The sequence below is a fragment of the Struthio camelus genome, chromosome 1 (genome assembly GCF_040807025.1).
Source record: "Struthio camelus isolate bStrCam1 chromosome 1, bStrCam1.hap1, whole genome shotgun sequence".
Classification (NCBI taxonomy): Eukaryota; Metazoa; Chordata; class Aves; order Struthioniformes; family Struthionidae; genus Struthio; species Struthio camelus.
Genome location: NC_090942.1, coordinates 15618268 through 15642328, shown reverse-complemented (window position 1 = coordinate 15642328; position 24061 = coordinate 15618268). Strand labels below are relative to the sequence as shown.

At 43.7% G+C, this 24061-nt stretch overlaps 2 protein-coding genes across 14 annotated transcripts in view; one reads left to right on the top strand and one right to left on the bottom strand.

Annotated features, from left to right (window-relative positions):
• Positions 1–18806, bottom strand: part of CDHR3 (cadherin related family member 3) — a 64419-nt gene extending 45613 nt beyond the window's left edge. For 3 of the 6 annotated variants that reach the window (XM_068930284.1, XM_068930244.1, XM_068930277.1), the window contains exons 1-2: positions 12365–18631; positions 5767–5945 (exon numbers count right to left, since the gene is read on the bottom strand). The gene's annotated coding sequence lies outside the window, so the exon portion shown is untranslated. Of the gene's footprint in view, positions 1–5766; positions 5946–12364; positions 18632–18707 lie in introns of those variants that run through there. The other 3 variants (XM_068930271.1, XM_068930253.1, XM_068930263.1) reach the window with 3 other exon arrangements.
• Positions 18807–18871: 65 nt separating this feature from the next.
• ATXN7L1 (ataxin 7 like 1) overlaps positions 18872–24061 on the top strand; it is a 124457-nt gene continuing 119267 nt past the window's right edge. For 3 of the 8 annotated variants that reach the window (XR_011138695.1, XM_068930176.1, XM_068930140.1), the window contains exons 1-2: positions 18900–19198; positions 19709–19777. Coding sequence is in view for 4 of the 8 variants with exons in the window: in XM_068930176.1 (XP_068786277.1) it covers positions 19084–19198; positions 19709–19777 (184 nt within the window). In the remaining 4 variants the exon portion in view is untranslated. Of the gene's footprint in view, positions 19199–19586; positions 19778–24061 lie in introns of those variants that run through there. The other 5 variants (XR_011138686.1, XR_011138688.1, XM_068930149.1 and 2 more) reach the window with 4 other exon arrangements.

Here is a 24061-nt window from a genome sequence, read left to right as displayed (position 1 = left end):
AGAAGAGTATGGAATGAACAGAAAAGTGTGGCTAGGCAAAGGGTTAGGGCTTGGGTGATGGATCTACTGTCAGAGGTGGACAGTTTTTTAACCTAATTTCCTCTATCCTTTGAGCAGGAGTGAGGATAATTCACTGTTTCACAATAGTGTAAAACATCATTTGTCCGTGGTTTCCAGAACTTAAAGATCTTTGACTGGACAATATAGAAGTAAAAAACATGGAGGAAGGAGTTCTTACAAAATAAGACATGCCCCCAAACTTTCCCCGTAAATCCTAAAGGCCCAGGACCTGGCAGACGCAGTCTGCACCGAAGATTGCATAGGGCTTCACTGAGATACAGGAAAGCAGCCCGCAGTCCCACGCAGGAACTCCCCCAACCCAAAGGGATGATGGAGGAGCTCCTCTGAGCTCCTTTGAAAGGCTTCTTTGATCAGATGTAGTACAAAACAACAGCAATTCTCTACATTAGCTGCTTGGCTTATACTTCGTTCCACTTTACCCTAATGCTTGTCTTTTCTGTCCTGTTGCTTCGGGGCTCCAGTGTGCTTTGCCTCAAGCCCCAAAGGGCATTGAATTTTTTAATTTCTCTCAGGCAGATTGGAGCCCTACAGCTCCTCATAGCTGGGAGAGGACATTCTCCTCTGGGCACCGGTATGGCAAAGCTACCCAGGAAAAGCCTGATATTCCATATACCTCCTAGCATAGGCTTCTCCTGGGGAAAATGCGGCTTCTGCCCTCCTCTGTGGCTGTACCTTAGTACATCTAAAACGCATGCGGCAGGACAGCTCTGGCAGCATGGAATTAGGTTTGTAAGTTGGGAAAAAGAGGTTGTATGGCAGAGAGGCATGGGAAGTGGCAGGCATAGGCCTAAAGAGGAGGCTTTTGGTGGTCCTATGGGAACAAGGGAACAGAAAAAAAAAACTTTTCCACAATAATTCCAGTCTCTACCTCAATATCTTGCTTGGGACACATATTGTCTACGAGCCTCTTTAGTATCTTCCTACATTTGGGCAATTCTGGCATTTCACCTAGGCTACTGAAAAATAATTATAACAATCCTGGTCTCACAGAGGTCAATGATAAGCCTGATTTTGAAAGGAGCAATTTCACTAGTCCTGGGCCTGAATAAAGCGGCCCTAAGGCAAACAAAATCTTGGCTACACAAAAGAGAGAGATGCAGTATTCACAGCTGGCTCTAAGTTTCTTGCTTCCTGTAAACTCTGTGACTAGAGGAAATCTTTAGAAGTATCACACAGGGATAGGGGTCAAATTCATCTGGTACAAATGCAGAATCATTGTGCTACACTTGCTGAACTTAGATTATGTTTATTTTAGCTGACAGCAAACATGAGAGAAAAACTGAGCCACCCCCAAGTGACATGAGGCAACAAGACGTCTGAGAAACGATTTGGCCGATTCTACCACTGCATCAGTATTCATAAGGCAGCAGGAAAGCCGTGTAATATTCCAGATAAAGATACTTCTTGCCTGTGAACTTGAGCATAAACATCATGGAACAGTCTGAGACCACAAGGGCTTTCTGCATGAAACGGAAGACCTGATGCAGTGAGCATACTTGTCCAACGAATGTTTTGACAGAGAACTGTGAAGCTCTCAAGCTAGGAGGGTTGAATGCAGAGAGAGCAGAAAGCCTCTGCAGCCCAGACTGACCTCACTCTAATAAAACCCTGCCGTAATAATATGAGCTACATGGGTGATAACAAGAACACAAGGTCAGAATACGTCCCTTTGTTGTGTAACGTTTCCATGACCATTGCTGGAGCTGAGGGAATATTGCCATCTAGTGCCATACAGAAACCCAGCTATCTGCAGTAAGAAAAGAGCCATGCAAATCATGCAGCGGTCACAAAGCATTCTAAAATTGTGCCAGGGACATCAGTTTGGTCAGTATCTTTGATAAGGTTGTTACAGAAAATTGTACCTTTTCTTAATAAAAATGACAGGATTTTGTGGAAACAGAGACATAAGGCTTTGGATAAGAGAGTAGGTTCAAAGGTTGTAAAAAAGTGTAGAAGTATTCATATAATGTTTTAGCAACTGGCACTCAGAATGATGGGATGACATTTAGGATGGGATCGCCTACCTTAAGAAAGCTAAAATACAGCCCTGTATATCTAAGCCAGTCATCCTAGGCTTTTTGGAAACAACGAGGCACTACCAGGGCACAATTCATTGGAGCATCTTTAGCCTTCTCATTTAGGATGGGATGCACGGTCCCTTTGAAATGTCTGCTTCTCCCCAGTGACAATAAAGTGGGTTTAAGGTGGCTAGCTCTGACGCTTATATGACTTCACCCCTAATTACCATCTCTATATCATTTGTTACTAGGTAGGCAATAATTTTGATAACCTGTTGGTGGAAAAATACGTACCACTTTCAGATTCCTGAAACCCATGAGCTCAGCTGTGTGGTTCTTATTCATGTGGGGGGACATTTATTCACAAACGAATTTCCACTGACTACACTGAAAACTAGCACTGACCTATTCCACACTGCATTCGCTGACAGGCAAACAAACAGACCCTAACGTATTTTATATTCACCTCCGTGGGCAACAGTATTAGCAGCTTCCTTCCACTGTTGTGCCAGAAAGAGCCCTTAGGGATGACATAGCAGTTCGGTTCCCCTCAGCAAACACTCTGCTGAGCCAGTGAACAGCTTTTTTTAAATCTGTGCATATGTCTGAGATACTTTTAATGAGGCGATCAACTCCTTATCTGTGCTACTAAATACTTGCCAGATTATAACAGTTTTCAGTTACTGCCCATCTGGAGCAGATTCAAACCAGCAGTTGAATTTCAAAAGCAATTTGAAAATCAGTATCAATTAAGTAATCAAAACTTCCAGCTGCAAACGTCCAGATTTTCAAGCCAGCAATGTAATGTTTATATATGTTGACTTAAATTTACTTAAATGTCCCATCAGTACCTCTGAGTTAAGTGGCATGTTATTGTTGGTGGTTGTGACTTTCCTACTAGCTCTACCCACTAAGGATGTAAAGAAAAGGATTAAATCACAGAGGGAGTCAGTCAACAATGTAAATGAATAATATTTTTCAGCCGGAGAAGAGTTAGAATGAGAGACAGCTCCAACTACTTTTTTTAATAGCATGAATCCCAATTAAGCAAGAGGCTGCTAAACTCCTTTGCTTATTTTTTAAGAATTTGTTATTTTACACTGTCAAATGTAAATCCTTACAGAAGATTTTTCTTTTTCTGTGCTGGATTTCAAATATGCTGCAAAAAACGTATATCACAGGTTCTCACAAATGAGGAAATATTTAGACTCTAAGGTGTCTCACAACAATGCTAGTGTATACAGCTACTGATGTCAAGCTCTGCCAGGATATTTTGGGGTGTATGGTCTTTTTTTTGAGGGAGGGTGATTTCATGCATGTGATATTAGAGAATAAGTAGAATATCTGCACTGCCCTTAATATCCACAAAATAACGTTGAATTTAAATTCCTTCTAAAAAGGAACCTGAAAAGCAAGATTTATGAATATATCTTAAAGCACCTATTAAATATGACTTTCTAAAACCCTCACTCTTATCATCTCGTTCCCCCATCACTAAGATTGGCTAACATATTTAAGCTAACAGCTTCCAGAAACAAATACCAAGGAGCTGGCTGCAAATTCTGGAATTCCCCCATACCCCTTAGTCCACAGGGACACAGACTGATCTTTCAAAAGCAACAGAAAACCACCAACTTCCTCAGACTTTTGCCTGAGAGGAAGCCTAGCTCAGGCAGTTCGGGTGTTCCAAGCAGGCAGGAGAAACGGATTATCCACATTAGTTCAATATCTTAATTGCGGTACTTACGGAGCTGTGTACTTGCCTAGAGCTGGATCCAGCACAGAGAGAAAACTCACTGACTTCTTTGGGATCTGGATCAGCTTTTTGGGTGGAAAGGAGCAGAGAGGATGGACATCTTCTCTGATAGCATAACCTTGCCTGGGCTCTACTTATGTTTGCACCTTCAACCCAGGATAGACGTAGCTGTATGAAACTACGACATAAATTGAGTTCACAAATTTAATCCCTCCATCTTAAGGGGAAATATGGCTGCAATGAGCTGAAATGCCAAATCACCTTTATAATCAAGACTGGCCACCCCAAAATGTTGACATGCCTCGCAGTCCAGTTGGCTGGACTGTCTGAATGCAAGGAATAGTAACGTCCCCAGGTGTTTAGCAACAGCACGTATATATCTTTTCTTTCAGTTTACACTAACGACAGATAGCGTTTTTAACCATTTGGCTCTACCAATAGCTGCAAAAACTCTGAGACCGTTTTCTTGTCAAAAGCATTATTTCTGGACACAAGTTTTTTCCTTGACAAAGCCAGCCTAAGCTGTTCTGTTCATTCACAGTTGTTTCATCTCAGCCTGGGCTACCCCGACCACCACATTTGCCAGCACAACCGCTCATGTTGCTTCTCTCATGTGCGTCCAGAGGATGTGGAGTAATGCACGTCTGGGTTGAAAGGTACACCATAAATGGGATTTACAGGCCTTGAAACCTAAAATTGTTGAGTGGATACACAAATTTATAAGTCCCTCTGTTTTAAAATAAATTTATGCTTAGCATCCTTCTATTAGATGCTTTCTGCTGAAAGGGATTAAATGCTCTGTGAGGTATCAGAGGGGCAGTCACCGTATCCCAGCTAAATAGCTTGTTTGTAGCAAATTACTTCCTATTATTAAGCAAGAAGAATTTAATCAAGTGTCAAAAAACAAACTACATCTTGACAGATTAGCAGGGTTGCTGCTGTTAAAATCAATTTGTTGCCAGATTTGTTTACAAAACTTCTCCTTCAGGGACGGATGAACTTCCTGGAATTTGCCAATCTTTTGAATAAATATTGTGGAGGATTTGCAAAATGAGAATTAACTAAACTTTTCCTCTGAGTGTAATCCAGGCTTTTTGCTCAGTGTAAAACAGTGCCTGAAAGCAAAGAGTAAGTCTTCTTATTCCGGGGGGGGGGAGGGGGGGGTAAAGAAATGTGAGCACTCCTTTTTCCTTTCCAAACAAAAATTAGGTTCTAATAACTACTACTAATACAGGAATTGTATTTTACTCATTAGATATCATATATACCTCTTTAACTAGTTGACCATAGTTCTGAACTGAGCTCAATACATTTGACTTGATCTTTCAAATCCCTCAGAGGTTTGTGCATTTTTCTAAGAGTCTTCTCGTTTTGGCTCCTTCTGTACAATGCATGGCAGATGTGTTCATTTCTGGAAGTGAGGCTTTTTGATACTAACTCCAATATATGGTTTGCGTTGATCTAATGAAGGGTTTTGAGTGTTAGTTCAGAGGGGTAGTATCACCATCTCAGACAAAGAGATAAGCTCATTGGCATCATCCATTCATCCTGCTGAGATATCTGAACGGTCATCTGAATGATGACCCGGGTCAGATGATGGCCAGGGCATAAACAAGGGAAAGCATTTATCCTTCACCGGAAGGTAGGTTTTTCCTTTTTCTGGGATTCTGGAGTTGTTGTTTTTTTATTTAAGTAATCATGAGGAAAATATTCTTCATTTGTGAAGTAGCAAACCTGCTCTTTCATACATAAAGTCAAGAGACAGTCACCAAAGATCCCATCTATTAGGATGCTTTTCTTGTGGATCAGAGAGGAAATCCGAAGATGGTAACTCTTTTTTAATAAAGATACAATCAATTATCTCATTCAGATTATGAAAAAATATGTATTTTTTTGTCAAATGCCACTAACCTGAGATACTCCTTCTTGACAAAAGCCTTCCACCGCTGCCATTTGGAAGACACTGTTTCTAACAACGCCAGTGACAGATGTCAGTCTGGCAGCTGACAACCTCGCCAGTGGCAGCACCAGTCTGAGGAACACGAACATAACTGTCCAGGTGAACGAAGCGCATGTGCTGTCAGTACGTCCTACAGAAAAGTTAGAAAAAAGTTCAAGGACTTCATGAAAGAAAAGGGATCTTAAAAGCATTAAGTCATCAGGCAATGACTTTGATTCTTTAAGTGTCAGATCAGGAGGACTGATTCTTCCCAGCTACCTTTCCCTTAAAAAGTTCCAGCTTTTGAAACTATGAAAACCGCCTATTCTTAAAGGTTTGATCAATCAGAGCTACCACACACTGCTGCTGTCCTAATTAAATTAAACTCCACTGGGTCAGTCCTTCTAAAGCCTTGCTGGGTGCATTTGAGCAGTGTTTCCCACAGTCATATGTATGAACCTGCGTGTTGGCAGGATGGATAAGCATCTCTGTTTTAAAGACAGCCTCAAGCTTTTGCTTAAAGAGGCTAACGCTGCCACTAACAACTAGGAAATCCTGGCAGATAGTCCACATGAATATCTCCTTCTATATTTGCACAGTGTCAAGCACACTATCAGCACTGAATAAATAATAATCATAGAAACCTGGAGTCAGCCAGGAAATAGCTGAGAGTGAGACATTCATATTTTAAAACTTGAAACTGCAAGATTATCTTGTTATAATTCTGAGAAAACTGTTCTTTTCCTTTTCCCTGTTGTTTTCTTTTCCTAAATAATAAGAAATGCTGCCTGTACTGCTGATGAAGGTATAACACAACAACAACAAAAAAAGATTTTCTTCGGTATAATGCTGAATGTCCTCCTTTAGAGAATTTAAGACAACACCTACATCTGAAGTATGTTAGCTGCATAATACATGAGATCCCTTGGAGAAGCAAAATGAAAAGTTTTGATTCTGAATCTAAAGAATCCATTTCAATCTCAACAAAAAATGTAACGTAAATATATTATACAGGTGAAAGAGAGTAACTGAAAAACAACTTCACTAGACCATCTTGCTCTTGATAATGTGTGGACAAAGGCAACTTTTTGCTAATTATGGTTAAAATTCCATGTTAACACAGGTTTATGAGAGTCATAAATCTTTGAAACAATGAGCAAAAATTAATGAGGAACTCAGTCTTCAACTCTGTAGGAGAAACAATAATAGGAAAATCCCTTCTGACAAATAAGCTGAATTTGGTAACTCTTATTTAATTCAGACTCTGCACAAACATTCAGGGTGGATCTTTCTTCACGAAAAAAATCAATTACGTCTCCTTCTCTAATGAGGTGTAAGGCTCCTACAATACACAGGGGGTATTTTGAGACTGTACATTTATGGTTACAGATAAGAAGAAACATATTCTTAAAGTACTTTAAAATCTGCTTTTATAATCCTTGCTAGGGATACACATACAAATATATTTTTTTCCATTTGTTGGTCATCTTTAACAGAAATTCAAAAAGATCCAAGGAATGCCTCAATATAATCAAATTGCAATTAAGTTAGTCCAGGAGCATTTTTCAAAAGACATAATGGCAAGGATTATAAAAGAGAAGAATAAACTGAAAACCCTGAAAGCCAAAATCACCATCTGTTGAGATGATGGAGTGTCATGCTCAAAGCTGTTAAGGTGTTACTAGAGCTGTTGCACGTTACAACATTAAACAGTTAATTGCAGTTCATGGGTTTTAAGTAAATGGACTAGGGCCTGCTTTTTACCATAGCAACCACAAAAAAGAAATCTCTTACAGCATGGATTCAATGTGCATCAACAAAAAAGTAATGGCAATAAATAGATTTGGGATTCAGCATTTAAGTTGCAATTATTTGGAGAAATTCCTCCTTCTATATTTACATTCAGAGTCTCCTAGCGAGAATCAAACATTTATTAAAAAATTACCAGAAGCCTTTCCTGAGGGAAAAGAGGATGTATCAGATTCTGTATTTTATCTTACTAACCATGGTTAGGACGAGTCCTGTTGCTTAGGTAAACAGATTAGGGAAGTGAATAGGAAGAAAAGAAAGAAAAACTTCTGTTTCACTGATGCGTGGCCATTCATGCTGCAGGATACAGGCACAAATGAGTCAGTCAAAATCATCTGCGTACTATCTTTCACATTTGGCCACTTCAACCATTTCTTTTTTGTGCGGCAGTCAGTCAATTTGTGCTCTTTAAGCACAAGGAGAAGAGAAAGCAAGTTATGGCAATTACATTTCTTTGCTGATCACTTAATCCCAGGGCAGGCCTGGTTTGAGAGAACAGAGGAACAGAGAAAAGGAAAATAAAATGACGCGACGTTCTCGTTATTCCTTAAATATTACGACGTCATTTTGACGTTCTGATATCAATGGAGCTTTTTACCCATGTTCCCTTTTGAAATAAAACACTGGTGAATTCAACCTTCTTTCATAAACTGGTTCAGTTTTGGCAGAAGAGTTCTTCTGACACGTGATTCTTCTGACGCCTTTCCAAAGGCTGGAGAGCAGTAGGAGCAGCAGATTAGAGGGCAGCCCAGCAAGCTACCTGCAGCAGCGATCTCAAAGGTGAGGCAGGCAGGCTAAGAGCAAGACGGAGCGAGCAAGAGGGAGGTCCTGCCGTGTGCTCTACCCAGGGGATAGCTGAGGAGGTTACAGGGCTGGAAGCAGTAGGAGGGATTGCCCCTTAACAGCCCTGAACTACCTACAGGTTTGAAAAAGGAAAGGTTTTAAAAACATCTATTGTAACCACTGAAAATAATTACAGCTATGGTATCTGCCAGCTCTCATAATCCTCTGCTGCTCTTTTAAAAGTGTGTATGAGAAATTTTGCAAAATCTATGACCAATAATCCCATGGCTGACACAGTGCACTGTTAGACTCTGATACAGCAAGGGTAGTGCTGGCAGTGAACAGAACAGTGGGTCACACTAAGATTCAGACTGATGATGACAGACTGGTTTTTTTGTCAGCTGATGCAAAAATTTCCATAGCTAAAAATATTAAATGTTGGATAGATGGACGACTTGCTCACATACGAGCCCTTTCAGGACCTAGAGATGCCCTTATTGTTTTTCCCTCTACAAATGCAGAAGATCGTAGCCATGTTTATGGCTCTGCACCTCTGTAAGTTCTCTGAATAAGATCATCCCTTACCCCTTCAATACAGACTCATCTCTCCATTTGCAGGAATTCATATTGCACTGCTATGAAATGCTGTGTTTCTCAAGAGAAGACTACTGTTAGGTCTTTTCACCACCGCAATGCACTCTGCTTACATGTATCCTCTAACTTCATGTTTGTACTTGTTTACATGACCAGGACATACCTTTTGCCTCATTGGTTCACGGTAGCTTTAGAAATATTTAGAAGTGGTCCAACTGCACTGTGATGCCAACACACAGTTCAATAAAATGTCTCCGTTCATGCCACTGATAAACTTGATAGTTGTTGTATTAATTGTGCTAATTATGACGACGCTTGAGGGCACAGCAGAAAGGGCTCTACTGTTCTTGTAAACGGAAGGCACCTCTTGCCACAGAAGTCTGACAATCAAAATGTGCCCAGACAGATAATCTTAGATTTTTCAGCCCACCTTGTATAAAGCCCTCTGACTTCAGTAGCCTTTCCTATTTCATAGGCTGCAATTTCAACGGTACTCTGAAGTCACTAGTAGCTGCAGTGCCAAGCAAAAGACTGCTCTTAGTGCAAAAGGAAAAACAAGCCCTGTACTACCAGATTACCAGGTAGGGTCCTTGAATGTAAATATGAATGAAAATAAAAACGTAACAGCTCAGATTTAGCATACACAGAGTAAGACTCCACTTCTGCAAAATGAGGCAAAAGAGGAGATTGTGTTTAGTTTGAACTTGATTTTTAATTGATATTATTTCCATTAGTTAGCAGAGTTAAACAGAGATGGGGAAAACCACAGACGCCCACTGTCTTGTAAAGGGGCAGCATCTTTTTAAATGTCAGTGGAGAGAAAATTTGAAACACAGTAGCCAGTTCTGCCTGTGATCTTGTATCAAACACCTCTGTATCTGCAGTTGAGCTACTAAATATCCCAGGACTAACTTTATAACAATTACTTTTTTTCCCAAAACAGTACTGCTTATTTTTCAACAGTGTTACCACTTTTGAATGTACTAGATCTCACACGCTGAGTGCCAAGACAAAACATTTATATGCACAGATCTGGAGGTTATTAGCCACTTAAAATGTATGATGGCTATAAATCTACAGAGATTTCTTTAATCGGAGCCCGGAAAGCTGGCCAGCAATCTTCGCTCCTGTGTATTTCAGAGGTGTGCGTCCTTCATAGGCAACATTAGATTTTTTTTAGTAAAGTCTCAGTTTTTATCTTGTCCTGCTGAGTAGGTGTTTTCTTGCACTAACCGCAAAGTATCATTAGGACTGTGTTTTTATGCCTTGTCTGCTAGAACAAAACAGCGCCTTTGGAACACTCGTCCAACAATAGTTTTCAAATTGCTCCATCAAAGGGTGACCAATTTGTATCATTAGGGGGAGGACTTCATTAAAAAAAGCATTGGATCTGTGAGACCTTAACTGCGGCCCAACCACACCCGGTCTGCGGAGTCATTTTGCCTTTGAAAAGTGTTTGAGTAAAAAGTTGGATGATGGAGGAGCAGGGTGGCCTGTGAGGAAGGATGACAGCAGTCCACGGCTCACAAAAGTCTGTGTCACAGCCTCTCGCTTCATGTGAGCAATTGCTTAAATACCAAACGTATTTTTTTGCACAGGTCGCTTTTAGTTGTTAGGCATGTTGTTCACCGCAGCCCAACACACGCTAAAGCCTCTGGGATCCATTCGGACTGAGTACAGTACTGCTAAGGCTTATCTGAAGACCATTTATTATCTTCACCGCGTCTAGGTCGGGATGGGACTCGTACCAGGACCAAGCTCCTTGCAAAGTCAGCGCTTCGAAGCGAGGAGCTCTGCGACGCTTCTCCGCACCGCACAGACGAGACACAATGGGTTTTTGGCACTCCACTTCCAGCCTTAGCCAGAAACACAGGAAGAACAGGCTCGCTTTCTCCCGTGATTTCAACACGCCGGCTTCCTGCGCCGGCTGGAAACGGGACACGCCGCAGCGACCGTCGCCCCGTCGCAGAGCCTCGGCCCGAGCCCCCTCCCGCCGGCAGGCGAGGCCTGGCCTCGTGGCGCTGCCGCTGCCGCGGGCAGGCTGGGCCTCTCCGCGGGCGGTTAATCTAGGGCCCAAATCCAACCCCCATCAAAGGAACGGCCGCTCGACGCCGACCGAAATCCTCGCCCCACGTTTCCAGAGCGGGGCAGAGCTGCAGCGGAGCCGCCCCGGCGTTGGGGCGGGCAGGCGCTGCCTGACGCCCCGCTCTGCCGCCCCCACAGCCCTCATGCAGCAGGGGCAGCAGCCGCGGCGGGGAGTGGAGGCAGGGAGGGAGGGAGGCCGGGCAGGCGGCAGGACCCCGCCGGGGCAGGCTGGGGCCAGGGTGAGGCCAGCAAGGGCCGCCGGCGTCCCCTGTGGCGCAGGCAGCAAGCAGGCGCCCAGCGGGAGGGGAGGAGAAAGGGTTGGGAGGGGAGAAGATGGCACCTGCGAGCCATCTCCTGAGGGGAGAGAGGCCACGCATGGCGGGGTGGGGGACTCTGGCAGAGACCCGTCCTCTGCCGAGGAGAGGTCCCCCAGGAGGAGATGGCGAAACAGGGCGTAAAAGGTGAGGCAGGGCATATCAGAAAGCATGGCAGGTCTTTGGTGAGCGCTTGAGGCTGCTGGACCCCAGTGAGAGGGCGGTCGGTGAGCCCAGGAACAAAACAGGCCCCACGACATGTGAAAAGCCCACCTGTAGTCTTAGGGCAAAAGTGACAGAGAAGAGAAATTCAGAAAATGGAGGAGTCTGGGAGAAAGAGAGATACAGGCAGGAAAATCATGACATCTCCACCAGCAAGGAACAGAAGAAAATTGCTTCTAACCCAGCAAGGGAGAGGCAGCGAGTGCCGGTTATGCTGCGTGTTGTCACCCGGGCGCTCTGGGAGCAAACGCGAGTGTGCCCACAAACGAAAAGTGAGAACATACATTATTCCACAGGGTAAATTTAATTTTTAATATACTTCTTCGCCTCCCTCACGAGAAATGTGGACAGATCTTTAGGGACCCATGTTTTGTAGTTTTTAGTCATTCACATGAGCATTTTGAGAGAGCAAAACTTAGAGAAATAACAAGCTGTTTGAATGCAAACTTAACATAATGCTGAGGCAAGGTAACTTTCTCCGTTTACAGGTGTTTTGATCTTTCAAAATCTAAAGAACTTTGCCATGCCTTTCAAAAATGCAGGGAACTCCTACAAGTGTCTTCGTTTCTGCGCTAACTGGATGTTAAGTGCCTTCCTTTAGATTTTGAACACGGCCTTTACAAATATTGTTAGTGCCGTTAGTTGCCAAGAAACTGTTTTGGATAAAACCAACCAGATAAATATTTAATAGGTAAAATGTAAATGATCTGCTGCACCGATGCTAAATACGCTGAATAACATTAAGAAGCAGTAGAAAACTTACACACTACTGGGGTTTCAAAAAAATCCAGCTGTCTTCCTTTCAGAGTACCTGTCAATAACAGGAAAACAGAACTGTAGACTTTCAGGTATACCTTGAGCTGTCCTTCAGGTCACCCATCTCCCCAAGTAGCCATATTGTTAAAAATCCACCCACGGGTCCTCTGCAATGGCTCCACTCCTCTGACCGGGTCTAATCTTAAGTTTCTTTGCCGTAAGTCCATCTGATGAAGTGTTAAGACCAGGGACCTTGAGCACTGTGTTTTAAGAAGCGAGTTTAAGATCACTGTCTGATATGGGTTGCCTATATTACTGAGGCTGAGCGTAGAGAGGTTTGGTGGATGCCAGGACATGGAGACCATCCTTGAGAGCGATAAAATATTGTAGAGGAAAACAGGTCTGAACTGAACTCTCCGAGACTCGCGGCTGGAAGAGCTGCAGAAGAAATGAAACTGCTTTGCTTCTTGCAGGCAACTGGTAAGACCCTGCGCTCAGTGAAGCTGTAGGTCTGCACTGTACGATGCAGTCCTGTCTAGAGATACACTAACAGTGTTGCTAGTTTTCGAAACCAGAAGCACTGCAGCTATGGTAATGCAGTAGATAAGATAATTTATCCTCTTGAAAAACAGAATAGATTAGCTGTAGAACAGTGCTATTTTAATGCATTGAGACTACAACCAAGACTTGAGTTAGATTGCTTCGAACAGGCTTTTAGACTTTGGAACAGAAGGACTCTCAATTTATTATTTCACACCGCTTGTTTAACTCTCCTGGGTCTGAAATGTGTGTTAGCGGCTGATTTCCGGTCATTTTTTATTAGCATTTTTCTTTAAACCAAATCTCAGAGTGCACTGTCATAAGGTAACTTACTGTGCATTTTCTGTACATAAATATACCTTCTTTTAGATTTGCTGCTTCATCTGATTAGTGTGTTCAATGCTGCTGTAGTATTTCAAGCATTGTTTTGTTCTGAGTAAAGCAGCCGCAGCACTTGTTGGAGAAATATGTTTTGCTGGGATACAGGAGTGATGTTATGTAAGAAAAATTACATTCTCACCAAGAATTTTTTCTTCAGCTCTCCATTTTTCTGTTTCTTTTCTAAGTGTTGGCTTCTTTGGCTAAGATGGAACCAAAAGCTTAATTTAGATTTCTTATTTCTTATGTTTTATTTCAGAGGACATTAAAATAGATTTCTGCTTTAAGTGTCTATTTAATCCAGCTTTCTAGCCAAATTCTTCTGTGACACAGTTTGCATAGCATCTGGAACACCTTCTGAAATTATGAAGAAAACACAACTGGAATTGAACTTCTGCCTGTAGTGTGTATAGGGAGACAGCATCACAGCGGGTTTTACATTGGGCTCTCTAGGTGTGGAGTTGTTTTAAGGCAAATCCTGTGTATGTCTGTTGGCAGAAATCTAGATGTAAGATTTTTTTATTTGTAATTATCCATTTTGTTTAATGAAGTTAGCTACTATAATCATCACACAGCAGACTAGGTTGCTACTCAAAAAAAAAAAAAATCTAGAATCAGTTCTATCAGGTCAAGGCAAGACAATTTAACTGTTTTTTCACAGTTTCTCAGTCTGAACTTCTTTGATATCTTTTTTCCTGAGATGGAGTTTTAGCATTAAATAGAAACTTCACTTCGCCACTGTGCCAAGAAAGAGCTACCATAAATACATAATCAACAGGTAAAAATCAGCAAGAGTGTAAAAACAGGCTATAAAAATGATTTGTACACAAGTCAACTTATAAATTAGTTTTATATTTCTGAAGATCCTGGAAGAGAATTGAAGTTTCTGTATTTCTGTGACAGACAGCTAGTTAGTTTGCTGGTGCTTTCAAACTCTAACCGTTGCAAGGTCCACCACTGACTATCTAAGAAAGTCTTGATTCATTTGCAGTTCTGTTCCCAAAGTAGATATCTGGGTGCATAAAACTATCTGCTATGTAATAATACCTGCTGCATAAGAGAAAACCACTGTTGTGCTTAATCCACTGTAAAATAGGATTCTGAGAAGTACTAATGAATCTCTTGCCAACCTGCTTAAATTATAATGGTTTTGTCACAAAAACATCTTATGTTTATAATCTTGTTATGATACTGAAGGCTTACACAGCTGGTTTTTGTAATACTACTGCAGCCATTTAAAGCCATCTGGTGCGCTTATTGTCAGGCATACGTGATTTAAATCAGAAGTTTACAAATTGTTTTACCGGGATTTTTTTGGTTTTTTGCTTTTTTGGCTGCACACACAGCTCCAGGAAACTCATGGTATGTTCTCAGTGTATGACAGCGGAGTCGAAATACAAACACATCATGGTTATTCGTACATGGTGACTACATGTGATGTTCCTGATAACCACATTCGACAATTGCCGTGTTTCATTTTGTTATCACTAACATTTAGATCCTGAAAATTATATATATTTTGGGTAGGCCTCAACATAAGCTGAAGACTGGGACACTGCTTTGGATCTCTTCTAAATGCCTTAATTTTTCCTGCAATTCTGTAAAGCACAAGCCTTTAACTGCAATGCTAGTAATTATATATAGGAACATATGATTTTATCTCCTGGTTACTGTGTGGAAAGCTTGCATTTGGAGACTGTCTTATTAAAAGACCAGTGATTTGTGGATTAAAAAGATGAGAGTTAAGGCTGCATCTGTATTTCGCTCCTTCTTACTTAAAAGACAATTTGCTAATGGTTTACTTTTTTAATTCCATGTTATGATTGTATCACTGTAGTATTTAGAAGCTGCAACCAAGATAAAGGTTGCATTATATTAAATTTTGAAAAGCCACATAGTAAAAGGAAGTCCCTGCTTGGCAGTCGAAACAAAAAAGATCCATGGGGACCAGGGAACGAAAGAAGTACCTTTCCTGACTGACTGAATTATTTTTCTGTAGCACAGTGACTTGTTCAAGGACATAGAAAAATAAATTAAATTTCTGTATTGGTGTACGGGTGGAAAAGAAACATAGAGGATGTTTAATCTGTGCCTTCCTGTGCAATGTTTTATTAGCTTCCTATGGAAATAAGTCGTCTTTGATAACAGTTGTGCCTTTCCCTCCCTTTCTTCCTCTCCACCAATAACTATTGATCCACTGATTAATTCAACCAAATTTGAAAGAAGAGAAGTCTTAAATACAATTGCATTTCTAAAAACGTTGTGAAAGTAGATGCCAAGAAGAGGGAAGAAGAAACCATTCCAATGCTGTTGTGCAGTAAAACTGCACCCTGTGTTCACGCTGTGTTGGAGAATTCTCACAAGGGAGAACTTCTCAGATGCGCAACCATGGGAAAAGCTTCTAGGGATGTGTCTATATTGCCAGATTGGCTCTCTCCCTATTTCGCTGTCGAGCTGTAGAACAAAATATAGTTGGCCATGCTGCACACACTAGTTTGATTTGGCTCCAGTCTGGAGTGCCCAGTCCCAGTGAAATAAGTAGCTCTCTTGGTGAGGAACCCCTGGCACAGAATGGAGGCCACTTCTCTCCAGGAACAGGGCTTGCAGCCTACAGGTACGTTATGGAGACAAGCCAGTCTATAGTTCACTCAGGGATGGGGTTCATTCCTTGGTGCAGATCACAAAGACAGTCTAGATGTAATCAAAACAGAACTTGCACTTTTCAAACAGAAGGTGCCGATCGTTGGAAACTCAGGCATATCTGTCCTGACAATTGTGGAACCATTTGTTTAACAATAATGTTGTTCTTGAATACATATGGTATGGAGGAGGTAGAATTCCTTTGGGAGGGCCTTGCAAATGTTTCCCTCAAACTGTAAGTGACTAGATTGTTTCTTCTTAGGAAGGAATTGGTACATCTTGCATCTTTGATTTTATGCTAATTTTTCTTTCATATGGTCTGTTTCTGTTAGAGCCTAGACTGTAGTTCTGCAGCATGTCATGGTAAGCAGCATGTAGATTAGTGCCATGTGTTAAAAGTTGGAAAGTTCCTTCATTTTTCTTCTTGGTTTGTGGCAGCTTGTATTAAATAGTTTTGTCCTCCTCCCCCTCCTCCTTTTTTTCCCAGTTGTGTAGTTAGGAACTGCATTATTGCTTGTGCCCTGTTGCAGCGTTTAATATTTGTTAGATGTTTGGCCATTCGTACCTCCCCAAAATCTTTTATGGGTTTTCATTGATGGAGATTTCCTGGTGCTCACGTTTTCTTTTGAATCTTCTCTTGAGATACGTATCTTGGGTAATCACAGAAATTATACGCATATATGGCTGCGCAGCGTAACCTCTTTAATTAGGAGACTATTTGGCCGCTGTCAAGACTTTTGCTCAACTATCTTGCAGTGAATTGAAGAAGCAGTGCCAGATAAGGTTAACAATTAACTTCATGTCATTTATGATGATTCTTAGGGAACTCCATCCTGCTCTCCCTGACTAAGCAGTTTTAAATGTAGTGAGCAGGGCTTTGGGTTTTTTTTTTTTGTCATAAAGTGCTACTGACATCATGACTGTGAAGTATTTTATTTTCAGATAAAGGCTAATTTTTCTCTCCAGGAATAGAAATCCTTGGATGCTTTGGTAGAATTAAAAAAAAAAAAAAACAGGAAATACTTTCGTACTGTGATAGTTGTTTAATGAAAAGTGAAACACAGATTAGAATTATTTTTACTTTGAGTCGTCAAGTCCATTTGCAGGTAACTATTGCATGGTTCATTCCTTAATGGAAACCTTCTGATTTCCAGCCTCCACTTATTCGCGAGCAATTTATGTCTATTTGTACTCTACCTTATTTTTTCCTTCCTCACTGATGATTATGCCTCCTTATAATTAAAGATACCAATCATATCAACTCCCAGCTGCATTTTGCTAGACTAAGTCAAGCTCTTCTTGTATGACAGACTCTTAATTCCTCTGATCATTCTGATTAACCCCTTCTGCAGTTGTTTGCAGGCAGATTATTTAAACTGGCTGGAACACTGGTGACTAGAATTGTATTTAATATTCCAGGACAGGTCTTGCCCGTGCTTTGTATAACAGCATGCCTACCCTCCTGCTTCTGGAAATTCCATAGGTGACAGATGTAAGGTCACACATCTCGTGGCTGCTCCATGTTGGTTGCTAAGAAGTCTGCTGTGATTGACTGGTTTTCTTTCGACACCTACTTTGCTGAGTTTTCTGCTTCTTTTGTTGTGCCTGTAGTTTCTTGTACCTAATGTTACGTGACTGGAGGCACTTTGGCCAGGCCACACGGCATGAAAGATTTTAGGCTTGTCTCCAAATACTAAAGATGGGGTTTGTACGTTCCAGTTACTTTTTGGAACAGGTGGAGTGAGAACGCTGCATAGATTTAATACTGCATCTGTTGACAGTGTATACAAGGCAAAGAGTGTTTCTTCTTTGCCCAAAATATTTATCCATTTTCAGGCTAAAAATAATCCATCCAGTCTTAATGAAATTCTAAGAGATCTACTTAACCTGTTTTAAGGTGTAACGCCATGTACGTTTCTCCCAGCAGCCGTGCTGACTACAGCAATTCCTGTCCAGCCCCTCTGGCCACTGCTCCAACCCTTGGGCTGTCCCTAAACATTATTTTTCTTCTGGATTAATTCCACGTTCTGCTTTGCCGTGTTGTCCCACAAAAAGTGCATAGGGATAAGGGGTCTTAAACAAGCGGTTGGGAGGAGAGGGAGGACGAGGAAGGGACCACTTACCCCCACACCACCACTCGGAGAAGCGTCCACTGACCTCGGCCGACCGTGGCGGGCTGGGGCTGTCCAGCGGGATAAAAGGGTCGACTGCCACGGGTCGGACCTGGCGGACGTGTGCGGTCAGGGAGACTGTTCAAATGGGCCTGAGCCCTTCACCAGCGGTGTTTGTATTTAGCTATACAGGTACGAGCTGCAGCAATAGGTTTACACTGTCACTCCTTTGGCAAGTTGGATATACGGAGCAAAAAAATCTCCGCAGTAGCGTTATTTTCTATTCTTACCCCCACGCAGAAGCGCAACGAAAACGACTCAGTCCCAGAACGAAACGCACGCACATCCCGCGGATCATGCGCCCTGAGACGGAGCAACCTGCCGTTATTTTGGAGAGACGGGACCCGTGAGCCCAGAGAGCCGTTGCATCGCAGCCTCAAAAAAACCCCCAAAACAACAGCAACAACAACCACCCCACCTGCCCACCCGCGAGGCTCGCCCGCCCGCCCAGAGCAGGCGGTACTCGGGCAACAAAATGGCTGTGGTGACCGGCGGGCCCCGAGAGCGCGGCTGCGGGAGCTGGCGGGCGGCAGCGGCGGCCGGGACGCCCGCAGCCCGGCGACGTCCCTGCGCGGGGCCGAGGCGCAGGCGACCCGCGCCCAGCGCAGCGCGGGCACTTACTGCGGGGCGCCGCGCCCTGCGCGGCCAGGTGCCGTCCCGGGCAGGGCTCCTCGGCGCGGCGCGGCGGCGGCGGGCGGCGGCTTCGCGCCCCGCTGGGGCGGCGGGCAGGGCAGGGGGCAGGGTAGGGCAGGGCAGGCCCGGCGGCGGCGGCGGCGGCGGCGCGCAGGCGCGGCGGCGGCGCGCAGGCGCGCTGGGCGGCGGGGAGCCCGATCTGATAGGGAGCAGGGGCTGACACTACCCCCGTGTGGGCGGCGGAACGTCCCGAGGATGACGTGCGGCGTTCTCGAATCCCGTGTCTCGCTCGCTCGCTCGCCGCCGCCGCCGCCGCCGAAGGAAACGGGAAAAGCAACAAGGAGGCAGGAGCAGGCGCGGCGCCATGGCGGCCCTGGAGCGGCCCGTGCCCAGTCCCGAGGCGTTCCTGGGCCAGCCCTGGGCCGCCTGGGTGCGCGAGGCCGCCCCCCCGCACGCGCACGGCGCCGCCCCCCCGCACAGTAAGGGCACCGCCAGGCGCAGAGACCGGCCCGCGGCTGGCCACGCCGCTCCCCTCCCCCTGAGCGCACACGCGCGGCGGAGGGCGCGGGGCGGCCGGCGGGCCCGGCCCGGCTCGGCTCGGCCCGGCTCGGGCCCCCCCCCCCGCCTCCCGCGGCGCCGCCTCCCCGCTCCGCGCCGCTCCGCTCAGCTGACGCGCCGAGCCGCGGTGCCATGCGTGCGGGGAGGTGCTGGCGCGCCGTGCCCGGCCGCCGGGCCGGGGGTGGGGGGGGGGGCGGCGGCGAGGGGGATGCTCCGCGGCGGGGGAGGGCGGCGGGAGGCGGCCGGGAGCGGGGAGGGGGGTGGGGGGAGGCCGGCGGCGGCGGCGGATGCTCCCGCTATTGTGTGTGCGCGGCCGCGGGCCGGAGCGGTGCCCCCGCCCGGGCTGCCCGCCGCCGCCGCCGCCTCCCCCGGCAGACAATACCTGCCCCCCGCGGCCCGCCGCGCCGCCTGACTCTGCCTCTCTCCCGCAGGTGTAGAGCTGGAAGAGGCTGGAAAGGAGGGTGGAAAAAGCAGGGAGGTTATGAGGCTCAATAAAGAAGGTAAGTGGCTAGTGCGGGCGCACCTCGCTACCTGCCTGCCGGCGGGCTCGGGGGCGGCTGCGGCTCGGCCTAGGCAGGGCGCCCCGGCAGCCGGCCAGCCAGCGGGCCAGCGGCGCCCGCTGCCCTCCGGGAGGTCCCGGGGTTGGATACACGCAGGTGGCTGTCACCGTGTCAACTTCTGGGGAAGTGCGAGTATAACAGGTGTATGCGCAAGCGCCTGACGCGCGTGCTCACAGAGGAGACGGTTTTAAGTCAAAAGACAACTGCACGTCAGTGGCCATATTGGATTTGTTTTGAGGACCCTGTCCCTCCTTGGTGCGACGCTTCCTCTGCCTCTGGGTGAAGATGATCGTACAGACCTGCGCGTCAGCTTTAGCGTTACGTTATCATTGGGAACCGCATTAAAAACGTCTTTACTCCCTCCAAAAAACCGGTCTGTTACAATCTTTGAGTTCGTTCACCGTAGCTCAGGTTCCATTTTAGTCTTGCATTCTCCCTCCGGTGAGTGTGGCTCGCTGTCAACTGGGCAGCCAGTGCCTAATGTCATCTTAGGTTAGGCCAACTCATGCGTATTATGCAAAAACAGATATATAATAGGTCATTTAGGTCGTCAGGTTTTCTGGTACCATAAACATGAACAAGCAAATTCCAGCTTAATGGCGTTTGCAAATGCGCCATACCCGACATAGTTCTGTCAGTTTCTAAAGGAGAAACTTTAACGGTGAGCACAGGCAAATCAAACTGACACATTTTGTTTGCGATGTGTATTGTTAACATCATGCTGGAGTAACAGACAGTGAAACTAGTGAAACGGTGTGGGGCGTACATTTATGTAGCTTTCTGTTTGTCTCTTCTGTTAAGAAAGTGTTACGCGCTCGTAACCTTTCTGTCACGAGAAATTGGTTCATAAGGAACGACCCCATCATAGCGAAACTTCTGTGCAAGATACTGATGCAGAGAGAAATCCTACTATTACGTTTAATGTCATAATACGTATTCTGAAATTATGTTAAGGTTCTCGTTATGTTATAGTTGTCATTATATCTGCGTTTAATTTTGAGCATATTGGCAACTTACATGAGTACCATGCTTTCAAAACAAGGAACGTAACGTAAATGTGTGTGATAAACTATAAAATTGCGTAAAGTACGTGTTAAATAAATCCTATTAAAATATCATAAAACTTCTCTTTTGAAAGATTTTTACAGAAATCCCAAGCTTGATTGTATTCCTGCTTTGAGTCTTGAACTTGCCTGTACTCCTATTTTGCCAGCCTGAAAATAAATTAAGAGACAGAACTGGCATTTTAATGTAGTTCACTTATAGGTAAAAGGTTCAAGGCTCGAACAATTTGTGCTTTTACCAGTGACGTTGACCATACTCTTTATTCAAAAGTAATTGCACAAAAATCTTGCTATTAGAGCTTGGCTTCCGTAAGGAGTTTAATTTGTTGAGATTAAGTGTTTTGCTCTCAGAAGTCCTTGAAGGCAAATTCTTATTATAAAGTTACTTGAGGACATAAAGATTGAAGAGCATCACTCCTACTTAGTCATATCTAATATGCAAATTGTTTTCTAGAATGATTCAGTGTAGATTGTCAGCTGTAGTCTGTCGTTGCTTGTTTTTCGAGGTGTTAGAGACTTCACCAAATGAAATCTTTTTAAACGTTTTATCCAGAAAAATAATTTTCCAAATGAAGTTTTTAACTTCACTGCTGAAATTACGATAGTGACAGGTGTGAAGTATTTATTAGGTTTTATAGTACTCAGTTGTACGGTAAAAAAAGGAAAAACAGTTATGTTGAGAAAATAAAACGCTTTAATAACTTCATTACTTCCAAGCAGTAACTTGCTTTGGATCATTTAGAAAGAACTTTCAAGAAGTTTGAATAAATCAGTACATTTTGAAATACTTCCACTGTATTCACTTAAGCAGTCTGTTAATACAGGTGCTTCCACCACACCCGTCTGTGTGTCTGAACACCCATTGTAAATCTTCCTTGAGCCTCGCTGTCCTTGTTAACAAAGGTGGGGAAGAAATTGAAGAGCTAGACTGGCCTACGGAAAATGTTGCTGACGTACGTGCAGGAACACTTGTGTGCTTATTCTCATCTTGCACACATCTGTTCTATGAGATGTTGGTTTGTTCTTTTGCTGGGGGTTGTTAATAGAAAAGGGTTGCGATCATGGTGGGTCTTAATACTGAACCCAACTCATGTGCGTTTGCACTCGGATATACCTGAGTAGTGCTGCTTTTGCCGTTTGCGATGCCAGCAGATTTTAAGGAGTATCTTTACCTGTCTAAGTTAACTTGGGTTAACCCTTAACGCTTTATGAATTAGAAATTACTGTCCCGTTCAATAAAGATTAAAGATAATCTTGCCCCATTCACTTTTGGTAGTATTTATCTGGATTTTGTTAGCTTTAGTCAATATGATCAAATTTACGTGGCTTTTCATTTGTATGCAGTTGAGTGAGGCGCTCCGTGAGACCAGTGGAACTGTTTGTAGAGGAGGATGGGGGAAGGGATGGGAAGGCGGCTGGTCGCCTCCAGACCATGACAAGGTGGTTCATTTTGATTTTGTAGAACCAGATGTTAAAAACTGCTTCCAGCCAGCTTCTTCCCTGCGTTGCTGCCTCCTTTCTGGTTGTGCACTACACATGCTTAGCACGATGGGCCGTGCTTCCCCCTCCTGTCAGCCGGGGCTCCGACCTGGGAGCCAGCATTCTCCTGTGACAGTGGGGAGAATCTCTGCCAAATCTCCGCCTGCCAAAGTGGTTGCTATTTCTTAGCACGTCTCTGGGCATGGGGTTCCCAAGCTGGCCATGCTGTTGATTTCTGTAATGCAAAAGGTGCCTTGAAGCCACGTGCCCCCTCTGCCCCATCTTCAGGGAAGAAGTGAAGTCTTAGAAAAAGATTGTCTCCTGCTTTTCTTTATTCTACAGAGTATATATAGGTGGTACAGAGAGAGAGGAGTTTACTGAATGTTTGTTCAATTTTTTAGATGTGATTGCTTTTTGTATGCTAGTACTTATTTGATGTTTTCTTTTAGTGAATGCAGTATGTCCGTGGTTGACTTCTACTGTCGTGTAGATTTGTAGAGAGGGGATTACAAAGTTGCAAGTGTTCACAGAAAATGAAAAATTTTATGCATAAATATGTGTGCCAGAAAAACTTATCTGCTTATCTAATCAGGAAGCAGAAAGAGTATTGTGTAACTTATCGGGCAAATCACTACCAGCCAACCAGATTAGTTAAAACAGGGGTTGGAGCAGCATTTGGAATTCATATTGAATTTTTAAATGTTGAGTGGCATATCTGAAGAACTGAAGATTTTCTTGTGGATAGCTTGTATAGCAAAAGGAGTCTGAATTTATTTGACAAGTTGTGTGTTGTACAAATTGACAATAGCTACATAACTGAGACTGATACTAAAAGATCACTGTATCTATAATAACCTCTAACTGATTTTGGATTAATTTTGAAGGCGTATGTTTTACTTTATACCATTTTAAAGAAAATAGTGTGTCATTCATACAGAACTCTTATCAATATATATAATCAGTTTAGCGAATGTACAGCATTAAGTGCTGGGAGTATTTCTGGGCAGGCACTGGCTACAGAGGAGTGAAAGACAGCCTGTTTATCTTCACTAACTACAGCAGGGTTAAATATGACCTGTGGGATTTAGATCTATATCTGGGTACTTGGTGTCATAGTCAACTTCAGTTTCTCAGTTCAGTGGGTTTGTATTATTGAGGTTTCAGTCTGATGCTGTGTGTGTTTTGTCTAAGATAATCTCTTCACTAACCATCCTGACTCATTATTGTTTAGCATAAAGGATGTTATATAAAAAATCCATTCTGTTTTTCTGACATCATGTTAAAATTTGAGGTTTTATCTATCACTGTTGCATAGCCCCAAACTTGACTGTTTAACTTGATGACTAGATGTGCAAAGTGCGGTTTTAAATCTACAGGGTAGTTGCTGAGAATTAATATAGAAGAAGGATTAGGTCTTTCCAATGTATTTTTCATTTTTGACCTCCCAGATAAGTATCTGAAGGAAAAGTTTTTTTGGGGAAATGCTCTAGCAGCATAAGGGCAAATTAAAGGGGTACTGATTAGTTTTACTTTCAGTATTTTGTATTTTCACCGGAAAAAATCTTGATGATTTTTATCATTCTCCTTGGATGGATAAGAAATGAAGGAGGTTGGGAGAGGGCAGGGAACATCTCTGAAGAGAAGAGGATATAGACTACAACAATCTGCTATATGAAAAGCA